Consider the following 25,760-nt stretch of genomic DNA (forward strand, 5'->3'; position numbering starts at 1 on the left):
TAAGCACAAAATGAAAGATGGTCCTATAAAATGAAAGGTGAAGATGTATTAGTAAATATTAGGAGTCACTATTGATGAGTAGAAGATCCCAATCCCAGTATGATACCTAAACTCTGACAGGAGCAAGCAGGAACTGGATTAGTGTGGAAACTCCATGAAAGCGGTAGAAGGCTCTGCTTTGCCCTCCAACCCTCCACGTGTCAAACATCAGTCAGAATCGGTCCAGAACGTTCCGTCCTCTTCACAGCTCTTTCTCGATCCCTCCCTTGTTTCCTACTCAATTACCTTGCTTGTATAAATCTCCCCTCCGATCCCCATTCACCTTACATCCTCGAAAAAACAACAAAGCGGCGAAGTTGAACCAATCAAAACAACAAACTCTTTATTTTTGTCTTAGTAGCAGTCAAAATGGCCCTCAGCGTCGCTGCTCGCCCTTTGTGCTCTCCCTGCTCCTCTCTCCTCCTGAAGCAGAGTGTGAGGTCTCCCAGGCACGTAATTCCCTTCCTCTCGTCGCCAGGACGTAGGATGTCGCCGAGGCGATTAGTTCAAGCGGCAGCGGGGTCCGAGAACAAAGACTCGTCGTCGCTGGAGGTCCAGCGCGGGGACAGCGGCAGAACCATGGAGCGCAGGCCTCGTCGATCCTCCCTTGACGTCTCGCCTTTCGGTAAGCGTTTGGTCAAAAGCACCGTTTTCCTTTTTGGAGCTCACTATGTTTGTTCGCTACTTTTTGCCTTCGGATTGTTCCTGCCTTCAAAATTGGCGATGTTGCAAGTTTTGAGTTTGTTTGATGTCGATAACAGCTGAGATTTGTCAAATTTTTTTTTAAAATTTTTATGTGAATTTTTTTTTTTTTTCGTCTTAGGTGAATGCTGGTTAGTTAAGATTATATTTGTAAGTTATGTTCGAATTATGCGTTTGTGCGCTTCCCTGGTCTAGATGTTTGGACGACTCTAGGGGTGTTTTTGGCATTTCCTTAATGCAGTGAGGGTTCTGATCAAATTTTGCTTGTTTTGTGATCGGGCTCGACGAATTTTTTTCAAGTATTTTTTTTATAGTAAAAAAGTCGCCCTCAAAACTGGTTTTTCAGTTGTCACACGCAACCAATTTAGAGCAATTAAACGCAGCCAGGGTTAATCGTAGTCAGTTTTATAAGATTTGCCACGTTGTCCCTTGGTTTCCATCTGGGAGGGGAAAAGTCTGTGTAATTCATATTAGGAACATTTACATTTGCATGTCTTTTGGTATGTGAATAGCCAAATGTAATTTTTTTTTAAAAAAAAACATGGACTCGGCTAGTCGATTAGATTCCTCAATTTCTTTCAATTTGCAGGGCTAATTGACCCACTATCACCGATGAGAACGATGCGACAAATGCTCGAGACAATGGACCGGATGTTTGAGGACGCAATGACATTCCCAGGCTCAACCCGCAACGGGGCAGGCGAGATCAGAGCTCCATGGGACATAATGGAGGACGAGAAAGAAGTGAAAATGAGATTTGACATGCCTGGGATGTCCAAAGAGGAGGTGAAAGTCTCGGTTTAAGAGGATTGATGCTGCTCAGTCCCTCTGAAATCAAAGCGCGAGAGCGCAAGGCCGAGGAAGGCCGAAGAGCGAAGACCGGCAAGGCATTCATTGGTGGCAGAGGTAGAGCGAGTGTAGCCAATCTACGACAAATGGGATGGTGCTGCCGGATAACTGCGAGAAGGATAAGGTTAAGGCTGAGCTCAAGAATGGGGTGCTGCTGGTGAGTGTGCCCAAGACCAAGGTTGATCGCAAGGTTATTGATGTTGAGATCCAGTGAGAGGATGGAGGGGAGGGTTGGTTTTTGTGCTTGTTGGTTGATGTGCTTGTTTTTGGTCGTATGATACTTTTTATGGGTGCTGTGTTTGTGAACGTTGAGTATTATAGTTTCTGTGTAGGAATGGCACTGATCAGCGCTTCATAATAATGAAAGAAAAATGTTTCTGTTGCTGAGCTTATTTTTGGGCTAATGTTTGCGGACCTGCCTACTTTGAGTTGTTGTGACCTCCGATAATTCAAGAAATTTCGTGTACCCTATGGGGTCGTGAATTTTTTATTTCATTTGAGCCTAGCTATTTCTTTTGAGAAGATTCTCCATTTTTTTGTCCACTGTCTAAACTTTAGCATTTATCACATTATGAGTTTTACTCATTTGCATAGAAGAAGAATAATCGCTACAGTCTGTTCGAAGAAGAATAATCACAAATATTTGCTAAATAGATGATGATTATCCGTTAAATGAATGACAATGATTTCTTCAGTGTTGGGGATTCCTACTTGAATGATATCAGTGATATGATTTAAGGGTTGTTTATTGATACGAGTGAATCTTCTTTGCTTCTGGAACTTAGCAATCTTCATGGGAGCTTGATGATAGAAGATTCTCATGATAGCTTGATAGCTTGAGAATAGCAGCGTGGGCGGAGTCGTCGGTAGCGGCGAAAACGGTCCAAAGAAGGAAAACGACGAAAGTCAAGAAGCTGGCGAACTGGTTGATCGACCAACGAACTAGCGGCGATTGGTCGACCAACGAGCTAGCACCGATTAACCAATGATGATGTTTTAACAAACATTAATTTATGACTAATATTGTTTGTCTAGTGTTTGTGTTTTTTTATTTATTCTGGACAAACAATGTGTCGGAGGTTGGTTGGATTAAGCCTACAGGATCATTTACATTGGAGTATGGAAGGAATACCGCAGTGAACTATGCACAATTCAAGTCAAAAATTTAAGTTCAAGTTTCATCCATGTTTACCAAGATGAGCTTTATTGAAGATCAATCTTGGGTATAATGTTTATACTCTGTGGGTTAATGCTTAAAGCTCCAATATTATACACATACACGTTTTCGGTTTATCGTTTTCAAGTTAAATTATTTTTTATTTGTAAAATAATGTGTTTATGGATTAAAGACTTGTTTATATTATTCTATATCTTTTCTTAAGTCTATTAATTTATTGGAAAGTATTTCAAACTTGTTTGGAATAAATTTCATCAAAATCAAGTTTTGCCAATTTCGTATTCTTGAATAGTTTACAAAATAAATTATATTTTATAAATAGGAAATAAAATTTTAAAAAAAAAAATTGTAACATTTTCTAGTACATGTTTATAATTACTTCCTAAAATTTTATCATTTTTGGAGAAAATTTACTATACTGAATTGATTTTACAAAATCAAGTGTTTTAGCAATTTTTAGAATCTGGAATATCTATTTTAAAATATTTAATTTTCCCAAATGGGAAGTTATATTTCATAAATTCTTTCTCTAACAAGTTCATATACATGTCTAGAACCTTCTCTCTCAAAATTCTATAATTTTTGAAGTTGATTTACTATTTTTAATTGATTTTACAACACCAGATACACAAATTTTCAGAATGCTGGATTTTGGGGTATTTTGGTCTTTTCAGCCTATAACGACTAGTAACGGTTAGTTTTGAGTATTTTCGGTTTTTGAGGGATTTTTAGCATTTTTTTTTTTGTTCTTCTTGGTTTTGGGGTTTCCTATATATACCTCATCATACATCATTCCTCTCAACCATCCAAGAGAGTTTCTAAACAAGTTTTAAAGTGTGGTTTAAGTTTGTTTAAGTGTTTGTTTACAAAATTAGTTTTGTGAAGCTTGTTTCACAAGAAGAGGAGATCAACTTGGGTTTGAGCTTTCAATTTTACATCTCCATCTCTCTTGTCTTAGAGAAGTTTTTCTTAAACTCAATTCTAACTATTCATTATTTTGATTATAATTTTCATAAGCTAGATTTTACATTGAGTTTATATTTAATTTTCTCTTTGTTACACACATCCACTTGAGCTCTTAGTATTTTCATACATAGTATATTTACGGTTGTGAGATTATAACATTGAGTTGGGTTTAATTGAGTTCTCACCTTGTTTAGAGAACAAATCATTTATTGTTGAGCTTTTATTTGTGAGGTCACATTGTATTGCACAAGTACACCAAGAGGAGTGTAGAGGTGAGAGACGTAATCGGTCCCAAGAGGAGTAGTGTCGGTAGTAAAGCCTAGTGAGAGATATTAATTCCGAGCACTTGAGAGAGACACGTGAGAGGACAACACTTGATGAGATATTTGTGTAGTTGCATTGTGAGTTATTATGAACGTTGATCGGTGAGCGTTAAAAACGGATATTGTGTGGTGTAAGCGTTTTTGGGTGAACGTCGAAAGCACATTGTGATAGTGGATTCTCCCCGGGAGTGGGGAGCGAAGACGTAGGTCGGAAGGACCGAACTCCGTGATCGTTTTCTTATGTTTATGTTTGGCATTGACGTATTTATTCTTTCATATTTTCATATCGTTATTATTGCATGTTTATATCGCCCTTGTTTATATTGTTTATCCTTGCATATATACCTTGTTGAATATCATTTTTGCTAGGATATTTGTTAATTAGTTTTAGATTGGCATTAATATCGGATTAGATTAGTATTCACCCTATTCAACCCCCTCTAGGGTACTTTTAACTATGTTGGTCGACCGAAAGACCATCCCCAGTCGACCGAAGCATGCACGCTACAGGTCGAGAATTAAGCGTTCTGGTCGGTCGACCGACACACTTGTCGGTCGACCGAGAGGGACCGACCGGTGGATCGGTGGAGGGAATGTCGATCGCCCGATTGGGTTTCTTGGGCTAATCTGGATTCCTGATATGCATGAATCCTAATTAGGTTTGTCTTGGTTATTTACCACTTTACCACTCACGTTGTTTAATCTATAAATAGGGATCATTTAGGGTTTCTAAATATCAGAGGAGAGATTCTAATCAGGAGATTAGAGTTTAAAGATGATAGAGAAGTTGTTATTTATTCTAGAGAGATTGTGAGAGAGATTTTGTAATCTTTTATTCTTCATAATCTAGATAAGATATTTTCCTTCGACAATTGAATTGTTTAGTATATTTTACTGTCTTCTTCTCAAAATCACCTTTGATAATTTCACGATCAAAGGTGCTCGCACGACAACTCGTATCAAGTTGGTATCAGAGCTATCAGATCTTGTGAAGGGGTATCCTGTGTATGGTCCTTACTCGATCGCAATACAAGAAGCTAGGCGAGATTCTTATTTCTTTGGGAAAAGTCCAAAAATCAAGAAAGAAAAAGATGACAAAAAGTAACAATTCATTGAGGCTTGATGTGATGGAAAAACAGATCGAGACAATCGGTTTGACTCTCATGAAGCTCGTCGATCTCATCCACGGAGGCGAAAAGAAATGTGAATCTTCGGCAGGGCCCAAGACGAAACCTATAGAATCCAATGGAGGTAGTGAGAATTCAGATTCCGACGAGGAGGTCGAGGCCGTTAAGACTGTTCTACAACAATGGGGTAAGGGTTATTACCAGAATTTAAAGATTGATTTCAGAGTTGAAATTCATATTTATGATGGGAGTGTCGACATTGAGAGGCTTGATGATTGGATCAAGCGTATGGAGACCTATTTCACTCTTTATGACTATTTGTCAAAGGAGAAGATTATTTTTGCGACGTTGAAGCTTTCCGAGCACGCGTTGACGTGGTGGAAATCCTACTGCAAACAGGAAAAAAAATCGGTATTGTGGAATAGGTTCAAGGAGCTACTGAGGAAGTAGTTCTACCTTGTAGGATTTTTTGAAGAGCATTGGTACAAGTGGTACGGATTGCGCCAAAGATTCAATAAGACCGTTCAAGAATACACTATAGAGTTCCAGCAACAAGCGATTGTCCTCAACATTGCGACGGATGAGTACTCTATTTTCATGAAGTATATGGTGGGGCTGAACGAATACATCCGGAAGGAGATGAAGCTATTCAAGGTTGAGTCGATTGCGGAGGCGAGCGTGAAGACTATTGTCATTGAAGGTAAGCAGAAGAAGAACAACGAAACGAAGAGAGATGCCAAGCAAGCTGGAGGCAAGTCTAGTGGCTCCCAACTTAAGGAGGAAAAGAAGAAGGATGATCCAGGAAAAGCAGGATTGACTTGTAATCACTACAAGTAAACAGAGCACGTTGCTGATCAGTACTGGGAGAAGTATCTTCATCTCAAGCCGAAGGGGTTGAAGAAGAAGGAGGAGAAAAAGATATACGTGATAGCATAAGATCCGAGAAAAGTCCCAAGGATGATAGAGCCCAATAGTAGTCTTAACCTTATGGCAGAGAAACAGGTCGCAAAGGAGGATGAAGACCCCAGAGAGCAGCTCTTTGTTCTTAAGTTGTAAGTGAAGACCAGTTTGGTAGATACCATAGTTGATCCAGGCAGCGAGAAGAATTTAATATCCGAGGCCTGTAGGCTGTCTAAAAAACACAACAAATAGCTGATATCTATCAAATTTCAATCAACATCTCAACAATGAAAGTTACAATCAGAAAACTTTTACGTCAATAAAACGAAAGTTGCAATTGAAGGATTTTCACGTAGATCGAGAAATGTTATAATTCAACAACCTTCACGACGACTGATGAAAGCTCTGATTCAATAGCCTTCACAATCAACCGTGAGAGTTACAATCTGATGACTCTCACATCCCAAATAGCTAAAGCGAAGATTATAGAACACAATCAACCGTGAGAGTTACAATCTGATGACTCTCACATCCCAAATAGCTAAAGCGAAGATTATAGAACAACGGTCTTTGCAAACGCTCTAATCTGATGACTCTCACATCCCAAATAGCTAAAGCGAAGATTATAGAACAACGGTCTTTGCAAACGCTCTAATAGAAGAGGTTACAAGTCAACAACCATTTCTAAAGGTAGAGTCTACCTCTGCGTTCAATTTTTAAAATACAGGTGGCCCCTGCATTTTTAATTTTCAATAGACGTCCAACTCTACGTCTCAAGCCTAAGACGGAGAGTTAGGGCCCAGAACGTCAACCTGGACATTTGACTCATTCAAACATGAGCTGAACGGTTTCAGAACCGTTTTTCTCACGATCTGAGGGAATCTCGCCCACTTAGGAGCGGATTAAGGAGTTAGTTACACCCCTTATCTTCCTATAAAAACCTCTACAAACTCAACCGAAAGAGGGGGGGTTTTTTGGATCGGACCATCCAGGAGATCATACTTCGGCAGATTGAGTTCGATTTTAGGGGAGAAGTTTGGTTTTCGGATCAAATCAGCAAAAGATCGGCTAGAGAGAACTTCTTGGCAACAAAGAGATCTTGAGGCATCCTTCAGCAACACCAAATTCACTTGTCTATTAACCGAATTTTTGATTCAAACAACTCTTTTCACAGAGTTTAAAACTCGCTCTGAGTTCATAAACTCGTTAAGAGTTCTTTTCTTGCCACGCAAGTTTATTGTTCCAGTAAAGGAAGACGTTCAGATCGTCAACGGACACGAGCATTCGAGAAAGACACTCCATCGCTATCGTGAAGAACTCAGAATTAAACAAAGGGGAGGATTTATATTGATCATCTTCTCTTTTGTAATCGAAAATTCAAATTGTAATCAGTTAGAGATCGAGAGAGTTATAAATATTTTTTTCTAAGCAGTTAAAGGGAATAAATTAAATTCAATTCTTTCAATTGTATTCTTACAAATTTTTCAAAAAACAAAGCATTGGTTCAGAAGCTGGTTCTGAAGACAGTCAAGCATCCAAAGCCCTATCCATTAGGATAAATTCAGAAGGAGATAGGGCTAAGTGTAGTTAATCAACGCACCTTCAGATTTGCACTCTATGAGTTGTATATTAACGAAGTTATGTGCGACATAGTTCCATTGGATGTTTATCAGGTTATACTGGACAATCCGTATTTGTGGGATAGCTATGTAATCTACGAAAGGTGGGCTCAAAAGTACACATTCACCAAAGACGATGAGATCATATTTCGTTCGGCGTCCCTTCCGAAGGAGACAAACTTGGTGATGATGACCCGGGCGAAGAGACTAGTGAATGCAAGTAAGAAATTTGTCTCTCTATTTATTAGGCCTTATGAGGAGCTACTGAAAGAGGATTGCATTTTGGAGCGGAAAGTGACTACGACAAGACGAGTGATGAAGGAGTCGTTTCTGGTTAGACGTCAAGGTCAGGTTTCTAGCAATGCCAAGTGGTTCAACAAAGAAGGAGGAACTCGAGAGTTTCCTCGGCTGAAGTTCTAACTTGAACGGGACTGTTCGGTGTAAAATTTGATTTCCCAAAATGGGGATTTCGTTTGTATTGATAAGAATAGCTTATTACAAACTAATGAATCAAAGTTATAACAGAAGCGGAGAGAATACCTTCCTTGTTTAACGCGGGGTCTTTGGTAGCGATAGGATGCCTCCCTCAATGCTCGCGCCGAATTTGCTTCCCTTGGACGATTCGATCGACGTTGCGGTTGGAGCTTTGGTACGCAGTGGAAACTCGGTTGGATGAGTTCAACGGCCGAGCAATTGTTTGATTGCTTGGAGCCTAAGTACGCCAAGATCTCAAAGTTCGATCCTCTTCAGCTGAGGATTCGAACGAGATCACGAACAAGCTGATTGCCAAGGAGTTTGCAAAGACCCAGGCTCGGTTCTCTTAGAGCTTAAGAGAACTGATTACCAAAGAGCCAAATAGGTTCCATCTTAATCAAGAGTTCAAGCCCTCACTTTTGGTAGCCATCATTGACTATTTATAGTAGAGGAGAAGCATGATCACTCACTCAAATTATGGGATTATGGTTGAGGGGGACCATAACTCCATCCCTTAAATCTTGGGATATGACCATTAGAGGTGAGGAGAACCATACTCCATCCCATAGATCATGGAGAGTGGGTGTACCCACTCCTATGTTTTAAGCTCGAGTGACTGACTTGGTCCAGCTATGCAAGAGAGCTAGACATTGCAGGCGAGCTTGACATTGCGGGCGAGCTTGCTCGTGCAGGCGAGCTTGACGGGCTTTGGCATGCAGGCGAGCCTAGCTTCTATAAGCGAGCTTAGCCTTCAAGCGAGCCTGGATCATACAGGTGAGATAGGTATGTATGTGAGGCTATGTAGGCGAGCTGTGCATGCGAGCCTGTGTAGGCGAACCTCATTCATGCGAGCTTCAATGCTATCAGACGAGCTTGTCCTTCAGGAAAGCCTGGGTCATACAAGCGACCTTCAAGCTATCAGATGGACTGAGCTATGTAGGCGAGCTCCGAGTATTGATAGGCGAGCTTGCTCTTCAGGAGAGCTTGCTCTTCAGGCGAGCTTGCTCTTCAGGCGAGCTTGGCCCTCAGGCGAGGTTATGCGGGCGAACCTCGTAGGCGAAGCTGTGTAGGCAAGCTTTGCTTAGTTTGGGCGAGCTCTAATGTTTAGACGAGCTCTAGGCTTGCAGATAGACTTCTTTACAGGCGAACTTCACCCTTTTCTGGTGAGCTTCAGCCTTTAAGCGAGGTTCAGAACATGTATTGAAGAACAAGAACATGTATTGAAGAACAAGCCATAATTTTCAAACCGTAAGTCGGAATTGGACGAACTATATACAAAAATTGACTATCTCGACGAGACGGAGCTGACCAAACCTACCCTAAAGGGTTCAGTTTGTTCCCATCTATTTTGCTAAATTCCTTCCGGTTTGAGAGATATTAGCATTTTTCTTTTTTTGTTATTTTGGGCGAGGTTTTAGCAGTCTTATTCTGAACTTTCCTAATAAGGATTAAAGGTAATTTTTATTACCTACAGGGACTTCAAGTTCCTAAAGAAGGGAGTCATGATACATGTGTATCTTCTCTGCTTCGGGAACTTAACGATATTCATGACAGCTTGAAGATAGATGATCATCATAGGAGCTTAAAGATAGATGATTCTTATGATAGCTTAAGAATAAAAGTGTGGACGAAGTCGTCGGCAACGATAAAAACAATCCAAAGCAGGAAAACAACGAAAGTCAGGAAGCTGGCAAAGCGGCTCTGGCCGGTCGACCGACGAGCTAGCACCGATCGACCGATGAAGCTATGTTTATCGACCGAAAGACCATCCCCAGTCGACCGAAGCATGCACGCTACAGGTCGAGAATTAGGCGTTCTGGTCGGTCAACCGACACACTTGTCGGTCGACTGAGAGGGGCCAACCGGGCGACCGATATAGGGAATGTCAATCGACCTAATCAGGTTTCCTGGGCTGATCTGGATTCCTGATTTGCACGAATCCTAATTAGGTTTGTCTTGGTTATTTACCACTTTGTCACTCATGTTGTTTAATCTATAAATAGGGATTATTTAGGATTTCTAAACATCAGAAGAGAGATTCTAATCAGGAGATTAGAGTTTAAAGAGGATAGAGAAGTTCTTTATTCTAGAGAGATTGTGAGAGAGATATTTTGTAATCTTTTATTCTTCATAATCTAGATAAGGTATTTTTCTTCGACAATTGAATTGTTTTGTGTGTTTTACTGTCTTCTTCTCAAAATCACCTTTGATATTTCCACGATCAAAGGTGCTCGCACGACGACTCGTATCATTTATATTTGAATGGTATGCACAAGAGGAGGTGGGTAAGGATTAGGTTGATACCGAGGCCGCTCGTCTTTCTAAATATCTGATTTAAAGTTGGGTTGTTCGTCCCTGCACGCGTAACAACACATAAGAAGATGAGGATTGGTTCCCCCATTGTTCCTCCAACGATCAAGTTAGCTAGGGGTTTTAGTGGAAATATGAGAAAAATACGGCGGAATGGAGAAAGATGTTGAGAAGTTGATTACCATTGTATTTGGAATAGTATTTTTTTTATAGCCAAGCAAGAGGGGTAGACTAGTCTTTTTGGTCGAGCCTGAGCTGGTGGCCGAGTCAGCATCTACTTTACAGGTGTTGGTCGTTGATCGGCTGCGTGATGGGCGCTATCATTTCACCATTAATGAGATGGGATGGGTGGCGCACGAAACCGACATGGTAAGAGGTGTTAGACCCTAGAGGGGGGGTGATTAGGGTCTTATGCTAATCTAATCCGATTAAATGCCAATTAAAATAATTAATACATTATCCTAGCAAGTATGAAATACAACAATATTTGTAAGCTAGGATAAGCAATGTAAACAATAAGATATATCCTATATGATGAAATATATATGCAAGGATATATAAACTAACACAAGGGTAAACAATATGAACTAGATAGTGGATCATATAAATAATGAGCTAATGACAATGGCAACAAGAATTATAAACACAAGTATAAATAAACGCCAAAGCACACTCAAACACAAGATATGATCACGGAGTTCGGACCTTCCGTCCTACGTCTCCGCTCCCCACTCCCGGGGAGAAATCCACTATCACAACCGGGTTTTCTACGCTCACCCGAATAACGTTTACAACCACACTATGTCGGTTTTCAACGCTCACCGAACAACGTTCACTCCTCACACTCGGTTTTCTAGTTCACCGAAAACTTCACAACACACTCGGTTTCTAGCTCACCGAAAACCTAACAACACTCACAATGTAACCAATATAAATTTGTTCTCTACAATAGGTGAGAACTCAATTAAGCACAACTCAAAGTTACAAACTCTCACCACCCAACTATACTATGTATGTAAATACTAAAAGCTCAATGTGGGTGTGTGTAACAATGAGTAAAATGAAATCTAACTTAAATAGCAAACTAGCAATAATTAATATATGATAAATCAATAATGAAATTGCTAGGGAAAAGAGTTAGAAAACTTCTCTATAAACACAAAGAAGAGGATGAAGAGGATTGAGAATGAATCCCTCAATCTACAGTGAAAACTTCCTCCTTTGTAAACAGAAACCCAAACATAAACAAACAGTAAAAACCTTAAACCCTTGTTTAAAAACTTTTCTTAGCTATAATAACTGAGATCAAGGAGGGTATTTATAACCTCCAAAACCTCAGCCAACAACCCCAAGCATAAAACACTGTTTAAAAATATCAAATAAATTCCAAAAAATATAAAACTTTGGAGAATGATTGTAGACATGATAATAAACATGCTATAATGACTAGTTATCAAAAAGGACTTCCCAAATGAAAAATATCATCATTTTACAAACTAGTCCAAAACATGAAAATATGAGATACTTGAATTTTGATGTTTTGACATAAACCAACTTTTGAAACTTTGTGAAATATTTTTATAGACTTAGTAAAACATGTATAAACTGATATTGAAGTCTACAAACTAAGAATACAATATTTTCACAAATACAATAGAAAATGAAACTTATGAGTATGTATATGAAAATATATTTGTTTCATATCTATGTAGATAAACCAAATCACAATAATAAATATGAAACATGTAATTTCATATTTATAAACATGAAAACCAAAACTTGTGTTGTATATATATATATGACTACATATATATACAAGGAAACCAATAAAATGTGTGTGTATAGATAATTGAGCTTAACGTATTTATCACACATAATATAAAACCTAAACTACATTACCCAAGCAATCTTGATCTTCAATTAAGCTTGACTTGGTACACTTGTGGATGAAGCTTGAACTTGGATCTTGAACTTTGAATAGCAAGGCTTCACCGACATTCCGCCAACCTCCTTTGGATATGATCGTTATGGCGCAATCCATCCAACCTCCAACAACGTTGTTTGTCTATAATAAATAAGAAAACACAAATACTAGACAAACAATCATTAGTGGTAAATTGTTTGTTAAACATCATCAAAACAAGAAGGCCAACAAGAGGTGTCATAAATAGTGTAGGGGATGGAGAAATGATGGCGTCTACCAATCATTTAATGTGACGTCGATGTACTGTCAACGGGAGAGGTTCGAGGTTGAAGTCATCCTTTGGCTTGTAGCGAATGGTGTCGAGAAGTAACATTTTTCGAGTCGACCCCGCGAGGTGTCGAGTAACTAGTCGAATTGGTTCGTAGCGAGTCGTCTTCGATAAGAAGACCGACAAGTATCGCCCTTCAAGTCGACCTAAGGAGATGCAGACTCGACGAGTCGGATAAGTCGGAATTTTTGATGGTTCTGACTATCAATTCGATTTGAGCGGTGCGTGTCGGGGACACATGTCCGTTGCTGACAAAGGTTCATACTTTGACGACTGAAAACACCACAATAATATGACTTAAGGGTTGTTGGCAGTCCATTACAATTAGAATCTAATTTAATTTTAGTGTATTTTGTGTGTTATGGTTGACTCAAATAATAATCCTAATTGATCTCTACTTGATAGAGATAAGGACTGGACCTACTTGGCTATTTACTCGAGATTAATAAGAGTCCAATTAATAGGAGTCCAAAGTCACATGGATTTTTATGAAGTGCGGAGTTTGTTTATTCTATAATTCTATTAGCTGAAGTCTTTTATCTCTTTACAAGTATGAACAAGGCTTGTGCCTTTATAAATATATCATTGGACGTGCAGGGAGTGAACCTGAGTAAGAGAGGTGGGCAGAGAAAGGCAATGTTCTTTTGGAATACATGCAGCAAACCCACACCTTATTAAGGGGTTTTTTTGATCAATTCTTGGTTGTTGATTGAAGGCTCTTTTTTGTTCATCTTTGAGAGATTATAAGGGTGTTATTAATTTAGGATTGAGTGATTGAGAAATTTCACATTTATATTCCTCACAATTTAGTAAAGTTATTCTCCTCCTTCACTCGTGGATGTAGGTTACAAGCTGAACCGATTATATATTTGTGTTCGTGTGTTCCTGATATTTTTCGTACTTTCATGTAATTGATTTTAGTTTATCCTGAGATTTGTCATAACATTGTGTCCGAGAAAAGTAAAAGTTAAAGTTAGAATAAGGCCTTATTTAAAATTATTTTTAACCTCCAAAACCAGGTTTTCACCCTCCAAAGCTTGGTCAGAATTTGATCCGTCCGTTGAACTCTGAGCTGACTTTTGTCCGGGCGACAAACAATGCCTTAGCATCCGCCTTGACTGATAAAGACTTTTCTAGGGCAGGAGCTTAATTATTTGAGAGAAAGTACGAGATATCATTTATTTCGTGTACTGCTGAGAGACTGAATTATTTTGTTATAGTGCGTAGAAGTGGAACTCACTTGGAAGTGCATAGAACTCCTTATATTTTATGTTTATAATTTTTTATGATTTGTTTTTTATTTTGCTTCAGAAGATCTTGATTTCCACCGACCATCCACCTTACTTTTGGCAACGTTACTATTTATGGGATCGTTGCTACGGTGCTTTTTCAGAGGTTGGAGAGGTGAGCAACTATGATGTTTTCCTCAATGGTCAACGTATATGCTTTGTAGGTTTAGGATTTGAGAGGCGCTACAGACACATTTTAAGGCACACCACCAATCATACTCTCTCTCTCTCTCTCTATAGTGCAGGGGGTCCCACATGTGATTTTTTTAAAAAAATCACATGTGGGGCCCCCTGCACTATAGAGAGAGAGAGGGAGTGTGGTTGGTGGTGTGCCTTAGAGTGTGCCTCTATCATTTCTTTTAGGATTTTGCCATCATCGGTTATAGCGTTCATTAAATATGATAAGAACCTGTCATACATAGAAGATGGATTATTTTCTCAATTAGATTTTCTAAATAGATGTAGTTTTAGTGTGATTTTAGTTTGTGCAGTTTTCTTGGAGATTAAGGGTTAAGTAACTCATGTACATATACGAAAGCATGCATGAATCGACTTCAAAATTGTAAATTTATCGGTTATAAGAAGCAAAAGAGTACTTTCTGATGTATAGTATATGTAATTGGTTAAATTATCATTATGTGGAATAGATGAATATTTTTCAAACAAATTCGAAAACTAGAGCATTCAAATAGAAGTTATAGATCAAACAATCCAAAGACAAATAAAATATCTAAATAGTCTGAGAAATATAATAATTGTTCTCTAAAAACTCGCAAAAATGGCATACTCAATCAGTAAACAATATGAAAATTTAAGTATAAAATGTGAAATTCATTCTATTTCTTTATTATCTTTTAATTTATTTTTTCACATCAGTAAATTTATCGAATTTGATTTACCCCTGGTGACTGTAGCCCATAACAGCCCATGATAGCCTGAGAAGCATCAAGCTTAGTTTAATATGCGTCCAGTCCAGATACCAAAGGCTTTCTAAAAGTGGCCCATGTATGATTTATTATGTATCTACTGTAGCCCATTTAAAGCCCATAGGAATCTGAGAAACATCAAGCTCGGTTTGATATGATGAGTCCAGTCCAGATATCAATGGTTTTTTCAAACTGGCTTATGTAATGATTTATTGTGAATGTGGCAGTCGTGACTAGTTTACATAACTTCTCGAAATGCTGAGCGCTATTTCCTTTCTATGAATTTCTGATGTCAAGATAATTTTGGTTATAGTTAGCAATATGTCACAGTACTACTCAAGTAAATATAAATAAAAAAACCCTACAAAGTACATTCACAAGAGTATATATAAGTTTTAATTTCGAAACTATGATTAAATAGATAAAAACTTCATTTGTTCTGTTGTTTTCCTTTCATATAAATATTTACCAAGGTATGATAAAAGGAAACTGTAATAAATAAATATTTAGCTTATTACTAGAAACAATTATTTGCCTTAATCACTTTTCTTTGATTAAAATAGTTAAAAGGCATTTAAAATGAGCAAGGATCAATGGCTACATATTCATCCAAGATTGATATTTCTCATGACATATCTACAGACAACATGTGATTTAGATATAAATACATGAAAATAAAATATGAAGATCATATTATTTGCATATATACCTCTTATATTATGAATATATTTGCAGATATACTCTCCAAATCTCAATATTAATTTTCTGAACTATCCCTCCAAATCATCAAATCATAAACTTTGATCAGCTAATTTGCATTTGCAATATAAAATTTATCAACATAATAGTTAAATTTTAGCATCAAGTCGGTAATTTGTTGACTTTAGGTGCATCTTTTCACAAAATTGATGATTGAGGGGTAATTTGACAAATATTATGATTTGGAGAGTAATTTGGCAGACACCCATGATGAGGGTATATATCCAAATGACCCTTTTCTTTTTTTATGTGAGGGGTCTGGATCCCGAGCCTGACCCAATCATGTGAATCTGTCGGTCGTCCATTTGAACAAAGCAACGCAAGAAAAATATAAGGCTAGCTTCATCCTCAGTTTGTACGTATATTGATAGAGTCCATAGTGTGCTACTATTATAATCATGCACATTACATACCCATTAACACTGACAACAATTATGTACAGCACACGACGTGAATAGCGTGTCCATTATGTATAGAAAATGCAAATGTGGAGCCTAAAAACATATATTATTTCATTGCTACTATCTGATTAATATATTTGCTAGAGAATAATTGATTGGTGAGCTTGCATGCTTATCCCTCCAGCAGTAAGATAGTGTTTAAATACGAAGCAGACAACGCAGTGATTTGCCCTGTTGCAGAAGTTCGAAAGCTTGGCTGATCTCAGCAAAGGGAAGCTCGTGGGTTATGAATCCATCAAAATTTATATTGATCTCCTGCATGTAGATGATCATTTAGAAATTAATAACCGATCATGTTTTTATAAATTGAAGGGTAAATTACAAATTAAGGTTATACTATTGTTTACTAATTACGTACGTACCCCGCTCATGCATTTGTCTACAAAGCCGGGTAGCTGAGACTTCCCTTTGAAATCTCCAAAGACGCAGCCCACGATCCTTCGGCCGTCGAAGAGCTCCATCGGGTGCAGAGGGAGTAGTTTTGGGCTTGGATGGATGCCGAGGATCACTGTTAAGCCCCATCCCTGTTCATATTCATTAACGTGATCCTCAATTTCATTTCTTGCTTTTTTTCCCCCAAAACTAATAAATTACATAGTATGTCGAGTTTTGTACAGTACAAACTAGTTTAGGTTTTATTATGCGATAGTTAACCGAATTGAAATGGGTGAAAGTAACTTCGAAGATGTAGATTTCAGACTCAGCACTAGGGTTTCCGAGCGACAAGAATTAATCATGAATTTAAGTTAGTCGTCATATCAACGGTGACAGGGCTTCTATCATACAGGTAGTTGTCAAAGTTGACAGGACCCACTCGGTTGGCGATGCATCAAATATATATAAGACAAATAATGATATGAGCACACTCTTTACCACACTCCCAACCACATCAACTCTCTCGCTACAATGCACGAGGCCCATATGAGATTTTAATTTTAAAATCTCATGTGGACCCCGTGCACTGTAACGAAAGAGGTGGTGTGGTTGTGAGTGTGGTAGAGGGTGTGTCCCTAGTGCTTCTCGTATAAGACGATGGAAAGGGAAAAATAAATGTCAACAGAATTATATCAAAACTCTGGAGTGGGGAGTTCTGGCTGCTTAATGGGTCCTAATTTTCCAAACTGCCTCCCATTATGCTTGTGAAAAGGCAATGATTTCTTATTCGTATGAGGGTTATTCTGATAGAACCAGAACTCGAAAGATGTATATAATTAAAGAGGCGGAAGGATTTTGCATTTTTATGTCTTATGAGAGCAAAATAAAAAATTATCATCTAATTAGAATTAGTTTTATTCAAAGTCTCCAAAAATGAGAAATTATGATCGTCACGTCGATGGCAATATTTGCGAAGGGGATGAGAGAGAGAGACATATGTCACTTTAAAAATTATAGAATTTTTTTTTGCCGATTATGCGAACTTATTGGATTGTCGTTGATTTAAAAAAATTCTAGCGATTATGCCAACTTATCGGGATTGTCATTAATTTAATTATCCAATTTATGGTTGTATATAGGTGCATCGAACTAGTTCCCTTTCTCGATCTTAACTTCTTCATTTATCGTTTATGGCCCAATAAAAATTGGATCAAAAGACTTTATAGTCAACTTTGTACGAAAGATCCTAGAGAAAAAAGCTAGTTGAATGACCAAGATTCTCTATTCTATTGTACTATAAAATTTCTATTGTTTATTTATTTACTTATTTGTGAACTAAGATCATACCTGTCATAAAAACGAGATTTCCCATGTCAAATTTAGTGCTCTGTCAATAAATCAGAGCTTGGTTGCGTTGCAAATTATAAGACCAATCAACTCAATTAAAAAAGTTGACCAGTTCACAATTGCACATGTAGAAGAGGTTGAGGAAAAAGCTTCACGTAGAACGTCCAAGTTCCCCGCACACTCAAAGCTGAAGTCTACTCCTCCTTTCGTCATTTCGCTTATTACCTGCACTTAGAAATAATTAATTAGTACTATTTACTATTACTTAATAAAGAAATTTTTAAATTAAGTCACTCTAACCAAATCAATACTTTAAAGTTATGATAATAAATAAAAATTATAGTTTTATATTAATTCCAACAGATTTAGATATCTAAGTTGTTATGATAACAATGTATTAATGAAAGATTAAACATAAAAGATTGATGTGGACAACTTTTTTTTCTTCCCCATAATTTTATATACGTAGAGAAAAGTGGAATACTTTGTCAATATTTAAATATGAGTTTTGCTACAGGGACCCAAAATATGGGACCAATAGGGGGGACAAGTGAGGTGTCCCCCTCCTATTGAATAATGAGTTGATCATCATTAATGATGGCTAACTCATTATCCAATAGGAGGGGGACACCTAACTTGTCCCCCCTATTGGTGCCATATTTTGGGTCCTTAAAGAATTTTTCTTTAAATATTGTCCTGTGTCGTAAATAGAGAAAATAAGGAGAAACGACAAGGCTTGTAACCTAATAATTACAGGGGAGTAGGGTTGTTAACTTATCCTATCCATAACCTTTTATAATAGTTAAAAGCCTTGCTATTGTCCTCCTTCCATATATATATAGAGAGAAATGAGTATGCTTGGTACCAAGCATAAATTTTATGCTTGGTAGTGAGGTGTTATATTCTCATCACTCATTCCAATTCCCAACCACTCCCCAATCTATGTGAACGTGTGCCCCGATTTTAATGAGTGGAGGAAAATATGTTACATCACTACTAAGCACAAAAACTTGTGCTTGGTACCAAGCATACTCATTTCTCTCATATATATATATATATGGTTTTTCTATAAAGTGCCCATGGGCACTCTATAAGAGTGGAGAGAGATAGAGAGAAATGAATTGCCCATGGGTCCTTCCTGATTTACACTAAATTCTATGGTCAATTCACTTCTCTCTATCTCTCTCCTCTCTTATAGAGTACCCATGAGCACTCTATAGAAAAACCCATATAATATGCTCTTTTTCTTTGTTTACATGATAAAGTTTTTTATTTAATATAAAAAATAATACCAAAAAGAACATAATTAATATTATAGAGAAGTAGAAGGATACAATATCTTCTCCAATTAGGTGGTAAGTGGAGAGGGTCCAATTCCTCTAATCCCCATCATTTATCTCTAATTCAATGGATAAGATAATGCTGCATAAGATTACCACAATTAATCTAAGATTACCACAATTAAACTAGTGGTTTTGAAAACTACTATTGAGATCTGGTAGATATTATTTAATTTTTAACAAAATCATGTTCCCCAGTGTCTTTATATCTAATCATAAGTTAATTATATGCATTGCACGTTTTTAATTTAATTGAATAAATTTTTTAGCACGTCAGATTTATGCAAATTCAATAACCAACAAATAGAAAGATTAAGAAATTAATTTTTCATGCATAATAAAAAAAATTTATAAATAAATACATTAAAAAAAATCTGACAAGTGTTCCTCTACACATTAATAAATGGCTCGGATCATGTTCCCAAGTGTTCCTGTACGCGCATTGTCAAAAAAAAAAAAAACTGCCACATGAATATAAGAATTATAAATAAATAAATAATAATTGTAAATAATTTAAATTTGAGAGAGAGTTGTTTGGTTGACATCTAATTGGAGAGGTTAATTAGAAAATTGTTTGTAGAAATATTTGAATTTAATAAAATTAAATAATCGTATGTGGAGAGTTTAATTGTAGTAATTCTATGTTAATTGTGGTAATCGTATGTGGTGCTATCTCGTCTTTTAATTTAAATATATAAGGTGAGGATTAGAAGAATTGGACCCTTTCTGGATTATCAACTAATTAAAGAGGATCTTAATTCAAACGATTTGATTTAAAGATACGTTGCTATAGCACCAAAAACATATAACTATTTAAGTATAGAATGACTTGAAAAGTGAGTATAAAGGGTAGGAGAGGGGGAAGTTCTCAAGGAGGTTGAGAGGGCACTATATTTATTGCTTGAACGGATAAAATGTCACGATCGCGGGGGGGTATTAAACCTTCCTCTCTTGATTCTTCTGAAAACAAAATATTAATTTCTCTCTCAATTAATTCTCTAAAAACAAAATTTCCCTCTCACTTTTCTATAAAAGACAAATCTTCTTCACTTCATCTTGGATTAATTAAGTTAAGCGATGGCCATTAATTGGTTAAGAAAAACTAGCACGTCATGACAAGGACACGTGACAGATGAGAAAGGTACCTTGTGGACGGGCTTATCACAATCCTTGGGGTTAACAAAATCAGTGACTCCCATGTCCTTCCCTGCACAGTATGGAAAATTAAATCCCTCATCAGACACGGACCGTGCCTTCGTATCCGCGTTTGGCATTTTGCTACGCAGAAAATTCAAAGTTGTTGCCACAAGCTAGGTCAATTTGCGTAGCGAAGTCAATGTAAAAATATCCCATAAATTGCGTAACTGTAACTCTAATTCTAACGGTGTGTTCGGCAAACCCGTGAAAATTGGACCGGGCTGATGCGGATATGATTTTGTCTTGATCGGGGTAGAAGCAAACCAGAAGGAGAATGTTCACTAGAGTATAACTGGTTTGAGGGGCGAAATTTAGCCTTAAAAGTTGGGCCAATCATGATCCCGTATTTACGAAACACAAAACAATCACTAAGGGGATGTTTGTTTGCATAAGGGGAAGCGGAAAGTCTGTCAAAAGTATCGGTTTTGGCAGGTTTTTTTGCAAAAACGTCTCTTTTAGAGGCGTTACGTCTCTTTGCAAGAAAGCCTGTCAAAACCGATACTTTTGACGGGCTTTCAACCCATTTTCCCCTCTAAAAGAGACAACCAAACGCGTCCTAACTAATCAAGGTAGGATCACTCCTGATCCATTTTAAAGAGTTACCGGATAAATCCCTGAATTATTACTATCGATTTAAAATAAAGTATATCAATAAATGAAAAACTAGTACAATCGGAGAATAAATTCAGTGAAAATAAACTGGGTGTAAATAACATAAAGGTCCACATAAACGTCAATGTAACATAAATAGTGAGATACGTGTCACTTTCCAATTTCTTCTTATGTTATTTTAGCTATTAGTCTTTTTTTCGAAATAACTGCTTGCTATCGTACCTTTGACAAATTTCTGCGGATTGATGTCTACTCCAATAATTTTGGAAGCTCCTCGCAGCCTCGCTCCTTCCGCAACCTGCACATTAGGAACCATTCCATTTAGATCCAAGTGGACGACTGACAAACTTCAGTTTTATTTTTTATTTCAATAGAACAAACTCATGAAGTAGACATTTTTTTTGGACTCTTGGTTACATATATCAAATAGTCGACAAAAGAATTGTTTCATGCTCATAACGTGACCAAGTAATTAACTTTATATATACATGAAAATTATTTTGATGCACAGACAATATATCACTTATTACTTTTCTAAATTGCTTGACCTCTTTCGCTCTAAAGAGCTAGAAGAGGGCAGAGATAGAGTACATCTTACCGCGAGACCAATAGAACCAAGACCGAAGATTGCAACTGTGGAGCCTTTCTGCACGTTTGCGGTGTTCCATGCAGCTCCGACTCCTACGTCAAATTCAAAAACAAAATAAGAATTATTATGGGGAAAATCTGATTATATATGCAAAATTAGTCTTTGTCATCTCCAATAGAAGATTGGAAGCTGTGTCTTATCTATTCCTTTATATAAATAGGAGGATCAGAGATTCACTGTTCATGCTACAGTAAATGCTGCAGTAGCATTTGCTGTAGCATGATTACTGTAGCTAATAATTAATTAAAAAATGATACTGTAGCACACGGGTATACTGTAACATTTAAAAGGTACTGTAGCAGAGCGGGATACTATAGTACTTCCAAAAATTCAAATCATGCATATTAAAAAAAAATAGGATTACTGTAGCAAAAAAAAACACCGCAAACTAGTTTGATTAATAAGCAAATCAAAAGTTCAAGTGCAAATAATTATATGCACGTCAATCTTGAACTTTTGTATTTAGAACTCGGATATTATTATTATTATTATTTTGGGGGTAAAGAAAGGCATGGGGATTGCTGGATTCTTGAATGACAATTGACAAACAAGTAGTTACTTGTGTATATTTTTTCCAAAATAGTAATATTTTGTTTACATTTTTGTTAGAAAACAGGGACCACGTCAACTGTATCAAGTTGTGGGTCATTTATGTTGGAAAACTTTAATTGCGTGGTCCTAAACAACTAGCTCCTACAGCCAAAACTTAGTCAGTGATGAATCTCATGATCCCCTGCACTGCAGCTCTGTCTCCCTCGCAGCTAATTGAGCCGACAAAACATGGAATTAGAACTAAATGAGAAGTTAAAGGCAGCACCGTTTTTTTGCCCCCCTCTCAAAATTATTTGATTTTGTTATCCAAAAATTTAAATTTTTTAAATGTGACATTAAAAGTTAATCTCATTTTTTTTAAAGTTAAGATTACTTTTTTTATTATGTATGTGGTGATATGGGAGGTTAATACAATAAATCATAAGAAAAAATGCACCTTTTTCCTTGTTTGAAATAACTACTAGATTATACATTAGACTTAATAAAAATCAAATTCAAGAGATATATATAACACAAGCTTGTACGTATACATTAATTAAGATGAATACGATAAATTAATCTGACTGTTCGCAGACCCGTTTGGTAAAAATCTTTGGACTAACTGAGGGCCAAAATGAAACTTACCACGCGCAGTTAACAACTAACCCGATCTAGGTTAGCGATTTAGACAAAATAACTAACTGATGGACTAATTTGAAATAGCCAATAAGATTTGAGGAACTAATAACTCGAAGCATTAAAGAATTAAGGGACCAGTATTGACAAAAACAAAAAAAATTAAAAAAAAAAAAAAACAACCTGTAGAGACCCCACAGCTGAGCAAGCACATCCTATTCAGCGGAGCTCTGCTGTCAATCTTCACACAACATGCCGAGTCGAGCACCGTATACTCGGTAAACGTCGAAGTGTTGAGGAAATGATGTATTGGTCTGCGCTCTCCGTTACCATCCGTCGCGAAAAACCTCGTCTTGCCGTCGCGCTTCATAACGCTCGAGAAAGGGTTCACCCTGAATTCTCCGCACAAGTTTGTTTTCCCTGACCTGCAGTAAGCACAGTTTTGGCACTCCCCGTTGAATATCGGCACCACGCTGTCTCCCTCTTTAAGATCCTCTACTCCTTCACCCACGCTCTCCACTATTCTGTATTCATGAAATTGACGAACTATCGGTAGTGGGGTAAAAAGTATTAGAGGGTTAAATTGATAAGTACGAATATTTTGAGGGTGAATATAACAATATGATATGATTTGAGAGGCGTATAGATTAAAAAAGATCCGAAACTTTTCTTTTTGATGTAACGAAAAGATCCAAAACTATAACTATTGGAGGGTGTCAAAACTATAGCATGTTCCTTATATTCAATACTTTCCTTTTAAAATATGTTTCCTTTTCTTAGATCCTTTTATTTAGGAAGAACCGCCGATGCTCATCAAAAATTCCGGTGCTGTTTATGTAAGAGATTTTGAAATGACATTAGAATAATACATATCCAGATCTCGTCAGTCACATATTTAATCCGAATCTTAAAAATATATCATTACACGAGTACCGTCCTTGAAAATCATGTTCAGCTTATATCATAACATGCTAGAATATGACATACTTCAGAGTTTCGGTGTTGCTGAGCTCTTTATAGCTTGCATATATAGCTTTTTGTTTCGGAAATTATGTGAAATTAAATTATATACGTTTAGGAGAACAAAATATTTGCTTACCCGCTGGCCTCGTGGCCTAGAATCCGAGGATATGCGCGCTGGGCTTCACACTTTCAAAGGGTAGAGGCCATTCATCAGTTACAATTTTGACAGAGGGGACCAAAAGTAACTCACAGTGATTATATGTATACTACCTGACCGAGCCAAGCACTGAGATCAGTGTGACAGATGGAGGTGAAGAGGATCCTGACTCGGACCTCCATCGCTTTAGGCGGGTCGACTTGCACCTCTTGGATCACAAAGGGCTCGCCCGGACCCCAAACAACCGCGCTGCAATAAAAATCAATTTACTTGATATATACGTAGTACCCGTAAAACTATAAATAAATTAGATTTTATAGGAGGATAATATATAATTTGTACCTTTGCAAGTGATGATTTTGCCAGAGGTTTCGTGGGAGTTGATTAGGGATCCATAGGAGTCGCCATTTGGGTAGACGTGTTGATGCCCGCTTCCATTAGCATATCCTCCATTTGAGGCCTCCATCTTATCTCTTCGTAACTCACTCTCTTGCTAGTTTTATTTTCTTTTTTCTTTTTTCTTTTTTCTTTTTTCTTTTTTCTTTTTCCGCCCCGCTCTGTGCTAATGGTGAGAGAAGAGAAGGAGATGGGTGGTTTTTATAGGCAATTAGCAATATCGAGGTTGAGATAGAGATTGTCCACATGAGGGCCCATTAGCATGCGTACTTGAGGTGCAAATTAAGTTGACCTCTTGAATTAACTTCAAGGGCTCAAATGGACTCGGACTGTAATGAAGTTTTCAACAAATGTTGAATAATGTTAACTATGATGACTAAATATGGTAAAGTAAATTTTGCAGTGAAATTAATTCTGAAATTTTATTTGCTCAGGAAATTTAGGCTTGGTTTAATAGGAGAGGAAGTAGAATAAAATAAGGGATAGAGTCAAATATCCTTGACAGGAGAGTTTTAGAAGTGAAAGTGAGGTAAAGTAAGGTAAACAGAGAGAAAGACAAAATAAAAACTTAGGGGTCAGTTTGGCAAACTCATTAGGTCACGACCAGTCCTGACTCAGTTTTGTGCTAAACTAGTTTTCATTTGGACCAGCACCTCACTGGTCCAAATAAAAACCAGTTTAAGGCCACTATTTGGCCTATGAAAACAGAGCCAGATCTGGGCCTGTTGTTTGTCAAACAAAAATCTTTCAAAACTGGGCCAAGTTTGAACCTGGCCCAGGTTTGAGAGATTGCCAAGAAAACCCTAGATGTGAGTAGAGAGAAAAACTCTTCTATTTGGAGGGACATGGAGGAAGGGAGGAATTGATAAGATTCGTCTTAAAATTACTCTTTTATCCTCACATATATTTCATAATTACCTAATTAATTATATTATTCTTTATCGAAACCCTGACTTATCTATCTCACTTCTTTCACAGTTCTCTCAACAAAAATAAAGTAGCAATCAAATTATTCATCTAAAGATGAAAAACAAAGTGGCGATAAAAAATTCAATGAGTTTTCTCATTCGAAGACCAGTTTTTGCTTCTAAGCCAACTCAAGTCCTCCATATAAGTTGCCCCTCTCTCTCCACTCCCATTTCTCAGGTAATTTCTTCTTCACATTATTGCTTCATTAGATCAAAATTTTCATTAGAATATAATTAATTTTATAAATTTGAATGCTGACTTTATTACTCTATCATACAAATTGCAAGTTAGAGGAAGTTGAAAAACAACTCATAGAAGGGTATTGCTCTATCATACAAAAGAGTATTCTTGTACTTTACTAACTCATCATCTCACCTTCTCTTCCCATTCCTTAAACGAAACAAGAAAAAGTTAT

General features: G+C 37.2%; 2 protein-coding genes across 2 annotated transcripts; one reads left to right on the forward strand and one right to left on the reverse strand.

Annotated features, from left to right (window-relative positions):
- Nucleotides 206–1,556, forward strand: LOC109837073 (small heat shock protein, chloroplastic). Its single transcript, XM_020405159.1, has 2 exons — nucleotides 206–664; nucleotides 1,331–1,556. The coding sequence occupies exons 1-2, from the start codon at nucleotides 409–411 to the stop codon at nucleotides 1,543–1,545; spliced, it is 471 nt and encodes a 156-aa protein (XP_020260748.1). The 5' UTR covers nucleotides 206–408; the 3' UTR covers nucleotides 1,546–1,556.
- On the reverse strand, nucleotides 16,054–24,446 carry LOC109838421 (alcohol dehydrogenase-like 4). Its single transcript, XM_020406870.1, has 10 exons — nucleotides 24,409–24,446; nucleotides 24,094–24,229; nucleotides 23,960–24,009; nucleotides 23,044–23,384; nucleotides 21,643–21,725; nucleotides 21,267–21,342; nucleotides 20,381–20,442; nucleotides 18,013–18,120; nucleotides 16,536–16,697; nucleotides 16,054–16,428 (listed from the first exon to the last, which is right to left on the reverse strand). Exons 1-10 carry the CDS (start codon nucleotides 24,444–24,446, stop codon nucleotides 16,312–16,314), a joined length of 1,173 nt encoding a protein of 390 aa, XP_020262459.1. The 3' UTR covers nucleotides 16,054–16,311.

The sequence above is a fragment of the Asparagus officinalis genome, chromosome 4, assembly GCF_001876935.1.
Source record: "Asparagus officinalis chromosome 4, Aspof.V1, whole genome shotgun sequence".
NCBI lineage: Eukaryota > Viridiplantae > Streptophyta > Magnoliopsida > Asparagales > Asparagaceae > Asparagus > Asparagus officinalis.